The sequence below is a fragment of the Poecilia reticulata genome, linkage group LG14 (genome assembly GCF_000633615.1).
Source record: "Poecilia reticulata strain Guanapo linkage group LG14, Guppy_female_1.0+MT, whole genome shotgun sequence".
NCBI classification, from domain to species: Eukaryota; Metazoa; Chordata; class Actinopteri; order Cyprinodontiformes; family Poeciliidae; genus Poecilia; species Poecilia reticulata.
Window position 1 is genome coordinate 24,348,828 of NC_024344.1, and position 8,252 is coordinate 24,357,079.

At 36.2% G+C, this 8,252-nt stretch overlaps 2 protein-coding genes across 4 annotated transcripts in view; one reads left to right on the forward strand and one right to left on the reverse strand.

Annotated features, from left to right (window-relative positions):
• The window catches only part of rabep1 (rabaptin, RAB GTPase binding effector protein 1), a 30,110-nt gene extending 23,443 nt beyond the window's left edge, over positions 1-6,667 (reverse strand). For all 3 annotated transcript variants that reach the window (XM_008428529.2, XM_008428528.2, XM_008428531.2), the window contains exons 1-6: positions 6,513-6,667; positions 2,462-2,590; positions 1,904-2,107; positions 1,416-1,576; positions 940-1,059; positions 186-321 (exon numbers count right to left, since the gene is read on the reverse strand). In XM_008428529.2, the coding sequence (XP_008426751.1) occupies positions 186-321; positions 940-1,059; positions 1,416-1,576; positions 1,904-2,107; positions 2,462-2,590; positions 6,513-6,558 (796 nt within the window). In that variant the 5' untranslated portion in view covers positions 6,559-6,667. The remainder of the gene's footprint in view (positions 1-185; positions 322-939; positions 1,060-1,415; positions 1,577-1,903; positions 2,108-2,461; positions 2,591-6,512) is intronic.
• Positions 6,668-6,922: 255 nt separating this feature from the next.
• The window catches only part of scimp (SLP adaptor and CSK interacting membrane protein), an 11,726-nt gene continuing 10,396 nt past the window's right edge, over positions 6,923-8,252 (forward strand). The window contains exon 1 of the mRNA XM_008428537.1: positions 6,923-7,007. The gene's annotated coding sequence lies outside the window, so the exon portion shown is untranslated. The remainder of the gene's footprint in view (positions 7,008-8,252) is intronic.

Consider the following 8,252-nt stretch of genomic DNA (forward strand, 5'->3'; position numbering starts at 1 on the left):
GAGAAATATATCTGCCTATGTTGCTGCATATATATAACCTGGTCTACAGAGACTTTTCCGGCCACAAAATTCTAAAAAAATTCTCCAAAATACAAAAAGGAATGAGCTAACATGTTAGCAGGCACACTCTTCAGTCAAAGCTTTCTTTTAATCAAAAAACTTCCACTGGAAGCCCTGAAACGAACCATCATGGAGCTCTTTGCGTAATTTCTCTGCATCTTCCTGCAGCACAGACTTCTGCGTGTTCAGCACAGCCACATACATCTCCAGGTCCGTACGACACGACTTCTCAGCCTCCAGAACGTGATTCAGCTCCTTCACCTGCCAAAAAAAATAAAAATAATAATACATACATATAAAAAAAAAATCAAACAAACCACAGCTTCTAATCTGGAAAATAAAACAAATGTTGTGTTAATGGTGAAAGCTCTCCACAATAGAAGCCAAAACTCTTTTAAAATTATTTCAGTCCATCATTATCAAGGTTTTCTGACGGTCTTGGGCTTAAAAAACTATAATATTAGGCTCTTTGATACCAGCAACCTCTCAAAAAGACGTATTGTTCCAGTTTGCTTAGTTGAATCACTAAAAATTACAAGAATACTCACCACTAATTGAGACTCTTACTGCCCACAGCAATAAGCATCTACAACAACTCTGATAAAACTTGGATGATGTGATTGCCAACAATATTGAATTTTTCTTGGGTTTAATAAGTATTTTTAACTGAACTGAGTTGAACTGAAATGAATAGTCCTCTGAAAGAAAGGACTATTGTAAGCTAAATCTAAAGAAATTATAGGAAACATTGCAGCAGCATGATACAGATCACAGAAGTTGAGATAACATATAATTTCTAAAATGAATCAAATATGTTTCTTACAGCCACAAACTAAAAACAAACTGCCATTATTTAAAAACCAAATATTCCTGACTGACCTTGGACGCCTCCAGCTCCTTCACCCGGTCCTCGGTGCTGCTCAGCTTGGCCTTCAGCGCTGCGATCTCCTGCTCCATGGGCATCACCACGGAGCGCAGCTTCTCTGCATCCTCCTGAGCCTGAAACAAACGATGCATTTTCAAACTCAAACCACTAACAAATACATAGTGTTAGGGCCATTGCAGATAGAAAACAAAACAAAAAGGAGGATTAAATTTCTGCCATAAAACTCAGAAAATTTCTAGAAAAAATATGGAAATTTTTTAGCTCCAGAAGTCAAAAATGTGCAAGAAAAACTCAAGTTACCAAGTTTTTTTTTTTCTAGAAAGTCTGTTCTCATTTATCTCAAAATTTTAGTTGAATGAGTTTTTCCAACTTTTTTATCTATTTATTTATTCCATTTTTGATTTTAAAATAAACCTCTAGTCAGAGTTCTTAGGAGCCAGGGTTCTCAGAGTGAGGTCTTGTTATCTACCTTCTTCATTTCGTCCTCCAGGTTCTCCTCCTCCTGTCCCTCCGTGAGGCGCCGCCTTAAGTCGCCCAGCTCCCGCTCCATTGCCTCACGGTACTGGTTCCACTGGGCTCGTTCCTGCTCCAGGCGCTGGTGGAACTGGACCTCGTATTCACACACTGTATCTGCAGACAGAGAACAAAAAGAAACATGTAGTTTAGATGTAAACGGAAACATTAACAGTTCTGTTATTAGGTTTTAATTGTAGACTTAGCCTTTATTTTCTTAACTAATTATAAAACAGAATTATAATAAGAATAATACGTTGTAAACACAGTTCACTTGTTTGGTCCGCATCAGAGTTTGATTGCAAAAGTCACACCTTCCCAATACAAGCACTTTTAGTGTCTGTATTTAAAACTATTTCACAAATCATAAATAATCAACAAGCTCAATTCATCAAACAATTAAAGGGACTGCCGTTATATTTGTTCAACAGAGGTTGAGTTTACCTTTCATGATGGCCTGCAGCGAGGCCACCTCCTCCTGCCATTGGCTGCGGACCTGGTCGATGGCTTCCTGCTTGGTGTTTTCCGACACAGTGGCCACGGCTTTGATGGTTTCGATCTCGGCCTGAGCCTGAGACAGATGAGTCTGTACGGCGCTCAGCTCGCTTTGGGAGTTCTCCAGGGCCTCGGTTTGTCTTTTAAGTTCCTCTGGGGGAACAAGACGGATCAGACACGAATGAGCAAAAATCCAAGACAAATGGGGTTAAACAGACAGAACAGGAATAAAAAATTTTTTATTCCCCTTCACATGCATCTTTAGGAAGCTATGGAAGAAGGTTAGGGTCACTGAGGAAAAGGAATTGTGACTTTTGATTTCAGAAGATAAAAAAAATTTGATTCAGAATTGCAAGATTTTTTTTATTGGCCCTAATCTTCTTCCATTGGAAACCCTTATTCAGCACAGACAAATGTACTTCTACCGTCTTTAAGTTCCTGACCCTTGGTGCTTCATTGTCAATGATTTATGAAGTAAAACTAGTTTCACTATCTTGGGATACCTACGTTCCTTGGTCAGGTAAAGCTCTTTGAATTTGGCTCGCTTCTGGTTGAACTCGGCCTCCAGCTGCTGCTTGAGCCGGATGAACTCGGCCCTCTCCTGTTCCAGAGCCGCCACACGCTGCTGAAGCACCTCTGGAAGACAAGAGGAGGAAACAAACACACAACAGTTCGTCAGCTGCTGACTGCATGTAACCACAGAGGATGGAGCAAAACAGAGGAAAACAGTGTACTGTTTAATTACAAGAGTTTCAGACAGCATAATCAACATAACAAATCCAAAAGGTGTGAAAATATGGTTGTTCAACTAGAAAAACAAATAAATTATTCTTATAAGATAGCAAACTCTCTTTTAGCTGCTAAACAAATTGGAGCTCTGTAAGCAAAAACTGGTCAATTAAATTTTACGTTAAAAAAATGTCACATAATATTTTCCATTAATTTCAAAATGAAGATAAAGGCTGTCTTTGTTGCCATCCTGATTTCATATTACACCAAAAAAAAAAAAAAACATAATTTACAGAATCTAAAACCTCAGCAAAGAAACACATATAAAATCACTGAAAATATTCATCACACTTTAAAGCCTGAATTTATATACAGTTGAACAAAAAAGCATTATTAGTGCCTCTTTGCTGTCAATCTGATGTTAAATCTGATTGACAGCAAATCCGATTCTATTTTAAATAGACGAACTTAAATACATTTCTATGCTTATTAGATTAAAATTAGTTCCAATCGATTAACTAATAACGCCTGCTCAGACCTTTTTTAGGGTTTGCAGTTTGGCCGCAATCCAGCAGTTGGCGCCACTGGTCATCCATACGTAAGCGGACCCAACTGATACAGAATTAAAGGCAGCGGCGGTATCCCACAACAGGAAAGTGAAGTCGTCCACGAAGTGTCCGTTGTGGGATTCAAAATACCTTTTTATCCAATTCTGTTTTTAGATATAGACACTCGAGGAACTTAAGTTTCACCGTAGAAATATATTACATTTTCACGGAGTAGGCAGAAGAGTCTGCGGTCCTCCTCGTATACATAAGTGTTTCACATATTTTATTATTTTCATCTTTTATTTTTCAATTCAGGTTTCTGTTGTGCTGTATTTTACAAATATGTCTAAATTTAACAATTGTCTGTTTATTCGGTTGAGCTAACAAGTAGACTCAAATAAATGCTAAAATACAACGATGTACTTTTTTAAATTCAGCATACTATAGCAAATGTTGCCATTTGTGTTAAAAGAAAGACCTTGATACAACATAAGACTAGGGTTTTGGAAAAAATGGCTGCTTATCAATTAATCTTTAGTTGATCAATAAGATTAATTGATCATTTGCCTGAAAGAAACAAAGACATTCAATAAAGAGTCACACTAGAGCTCCATTAGGGAAAACATACAGGAAGTCCTTCGATTGTATAGCCATGATATACTCATAGTAAAATATCATCATGACTTTTCACCCCTGAGGTCTTCCTAACTGGACTCACATCTGCAAATCAAACAATAATAAATATTTATCTGGCAATTAATCGGAATGAGAGGTTAAAACATTTTTTAAAAGAGACATATTTTAGCTTCAGTGCTAAACTAGAGCAGAGACTGTGTCCTCTCCTAACCAGCCTGACAATACATTCAGTCACAGGTTTTTCCTACAGCAAGAGCGGCTCATACCTGATTTAATTCCTGTCACTTAAAATCAGCAGGACGAGCAGGGAGACGGTGACATTCTCACATGCAGACAGATAAATGGAAACATTTACGAGCCACAAGCAGCAGATAGGTGCTGCTGGTCATGTGATAGCTGAGCAAACTCCAACATTGGGATTTTCACATTGATTCCTTGTGTTTTCAAGCCCAAACTTAAGTTCTGCTGCCCCAAACAGTAACAGCAACTGTACATAACTGTACTGTAAAGAAAATAAAAAATTACCAACAAAAACATTAACTAGCCAACTCCACAAAGTACAGCAGTCTTCACTGTACTCAACAAAAGACTTTTTAAGTAGATCAGAGTGACTAAAACCAAAAGTTGGTTAAAGTTTTTTAATCCAGTGAAATATTGTTAGTATAAAAAAACAACAACACAATATTTAGTCATGCGTTTAAATTTAAAAGGTCATTACCAGTGTTGCCATTTCTCCTTCCTCATCATGTTTAGAAATGATCAGCTGACTTTAAAATGCAGAATGAAGGTTGTGGGTTCAAATATGTGGTCTTTTGGCGTGGGGATTGCATGTTGTTTTTCCTGTGGATTCGCACCGGGTACTCTGGCTTCCTCCCACAATCCAAAAACATGTTAGTTTGAATGATATCTCTAAATTACCTTTAACTATGAGTGCCCTATGATTTTCTGTCTTGACCTGTGATGAACTAGCAATCCTTTCCAGATTAGTAGCATATACATTTTCACATAGGACCAGCTTTACCCCTTAATAAATGACATTATAACATGAAAACTTATTTTTTGTATTCAAAAATAGCTGGATGGTTGGAAACATTTAAATGTGGAACCAAAAAATTGTAACAGGGGCAAATAAAGATAAAAATGGTATTAAGGTCTATCTTATAATCGTTTCAGTCAGAGATTACTTTTTAATTTTGGAAAAAAAATAAGGAAATTACAAATCACAAAGAGAAACACCAGAAATCATTACAAGTAAACACTGAGTTTTAAGCTAAAGGAAAGTATCCAAGACTGGCACATTTATAACAGAATCAGCTTTCTTGGCCAGGTTTCTGTGCACAAACAAAGAATTTGACATTGCAATAGTAATGTCAAATATTGAAAATCTATATCAGATATGGGCACACAGCACAGGGAAATTTGAAACAAGCGAAAAATGTAATATTTGCAATCAGACTTTATGCAAAGCATGTGAAATTCTGCAACGCTTTCCAGCTTCTGACCCACAAAATAAAAAATGTAAGAAGTTCATGACCCTGTCTCCTTGTTTTGCAAACAAGCAGTTCAAAAGAGGTATAACAGCAACACAATCATCATCAACAGCCAATACATTAACCAGTTTTATAAATTCCAGGCCTGTTTTTCTATGTCTTTTTTACCATTTTTAAAATGCATATGCTTTTTTGTTACTATTTTTGGTTTTTATCTTCTCAATTGGATCTTAAGCTCTCTCACACTTGCATACAGGCAACCACATCTTTGGGAACTGCTACTCTAGCCTACCTACTACACTTAGCATACAATCAGTCCATTCTTGATGCAATGTTGATACTGTAATGATATTCTACTTATTATGCAGCTCTATTTATGACTGTGTCATTATTTTCGTTATCTAGATGAGGTTAGCACACATTTCTAAGGGTATGTTTAGCAACGTTAGCAGTTTGGAAGCAAAATGTTGTTCATCCCTGCAACAAAATTGAGAAAGAATGTCTGCAGATCCCAATCGAATAGGATTGGATGCTTTTATGAAATTTAGTTTGGCTAAACAAACACTGAAAATTATGAAAAACTCAATGATTAACTTTACTATTAGTAATATCGATAACATAAACACAACTTACTCAAACGTAAAAGAGTTGGCTGGCTTGCAAAACAATTACAATGTGCAGGTGAATCAGTCAGCCTAACATGCAAGTCCAACCGTATATATTCAGAATTTTTACATTTGGCTGATATGGCCCACAAGAACTGCATGACAGGCTTAAACTTCAGGACCAGAACCGACATTTAGATCAAATTGGTATACGTAGATAAAGCTCACAGTTAAACAGCAGCTAGAAAGAGTGGTGGTACAGAGAAATTAACGTTATTCTGTTGTGTTTATAGGTAGGTAAATTTGGCAATAAAACACCTGTTCTGTCACTTAAATGTTTAGTAAAACTGAAATTGATAATGTGATGTTCGTAAGAGCCCACAGTGGGTCTTAGTAAATGTTCAATAAGAGCCAGTGACACGTCGCACTGATGATGCTAACTGGCTAATGTTGTCAAGGATGCAGAGGCCGCTGCCTTCGGGTCTGTCAACCGTCAACACTCCCCCCTACACCCGCCACCAGAGAAGGGCGTCAAACACAGGACAGTTACCGTCATGTTGGGACGACAGAGGGGAACCCTCGGCCTCCTCGGCCATGGTTTCCTGAGGGAAGCTTCAGGCAGTTAACAGAGAGGTGGGAAACAGCTATGAGCGCCCACGAAAACAAGCTAACATCACAACCCGCTGTGAAGCTAGTCATGAAGGAAGGGAAGAGTTTCTGGTTAGAGTTTCAAAATAAAACCAATCTATTTTGCTTTGAGGACACTTAATAAAAACTGTAGCATATTTACGTTTGAGAAAACACCAATCAACAGAAATTAATTTAGCCATTTTTTAAATGTCTGTAATAATCGTAAAATAGCTATCTTTAGAATATTTACAGCGTCAGTACTTTGTTTTGAAGGAAACAGGAGCATTTCCTGTGAATCATGCTGTTTTTACTTTCCATAGACCGAGAAGTACGCACCCCGCGGATTCTGTGGAAAAGCGCAGACTGCACGCTTCTCTACGCCGTAGAAACGATACGTCATCTCGTCCGCCATGTTGTGAGTGGCATGTTGTCTTTGGAAATGTGTCCAAAATCAAAATAGTTTTTAATAAAGTACAACATTTTAATTTCAAAAATAATTTTGCAAATGTTTGTACAATCAATGAGGATCAAAAATTCCACCTCTCAAATAAACCACAAAAGCATGTAATTGTATTTAGTTGTAAAACCTAAGCAATTATTTGTCCAACTATTTTGTCCTCACGCTGATAATAATAATAATAATAATAATAATAATAATAATAATAATAATAATAATAATAATAATAATAATAATGTTTATGATGTGTGAATAATAATAACAACAACAACGACGACGACGACGATAATGATGATGATGATGTTTATGATGTGTGAATTATTATTATTATTGTTATTATTATTATTGTTGTTGTTGTAATGGGTTATTGCAGCATTTTTTGTAATTTTATTTTCTAAGATTAGTTTTGTCCTCAGTTTAATGCTGTAAACCAATGTGTCATAAGTTTTTTAAATTTCTTATTGTGTGATTCTCTATATGTGAAAAAAATAATACCATGATAGGTCCATGATATTTATGACATATTCTGCTTTTACATCTTCTGTATATTTTTATATTTGTGTAAATCTACATGGTTCAATGGCCTGTCACTCCTCTTCCTGGTATCTTGGCTTCTTTTAACTTTCCCATTGTTTTAAACCAGAAAGAAGGGAACTCCAGGTGTGACATTAAAATACATTTACAGGTGTGACTCTTTTTCAAATGTGTCAGTTACTCTTTCAGACAATATATTTCAGACAAACCCAAAATATATGACCCAGTTATCAAAGATATTGACAAATGTATGTAAACTTCTGAATTTGGAGTTACAAATTTGTGGTGTCCAAAGTGTGGCATGCAGACCATTTGTTTTGTGACCCCTAACCACAATACTGGAAGGCAGCAAATCTGGCCTGTAAGCAGAGGTGGTTGAAAATTTTGATGAAAATTTTCCTAAAATAAAAACATGTATGTTAGACCCACAACACAAATTATTGCTCATTAATTAACATTCCAGCCATCAAAAAAATAAATAAATGAGTAAATAAAACTTTCCCAAAAAATAAGGAACTCATTGGTCTGTGTTAAAAAAATTGGCTCCTTTCATCAAAAATCTGGCCAATTTGTTAGTTTCAATAGGGCAAGTTTAGTTTAGTATTAAGAAGTTATAAATAAAAAGAGAGGCACTGAAAGTAATTTTTACCTTTGTATTGAATATATATA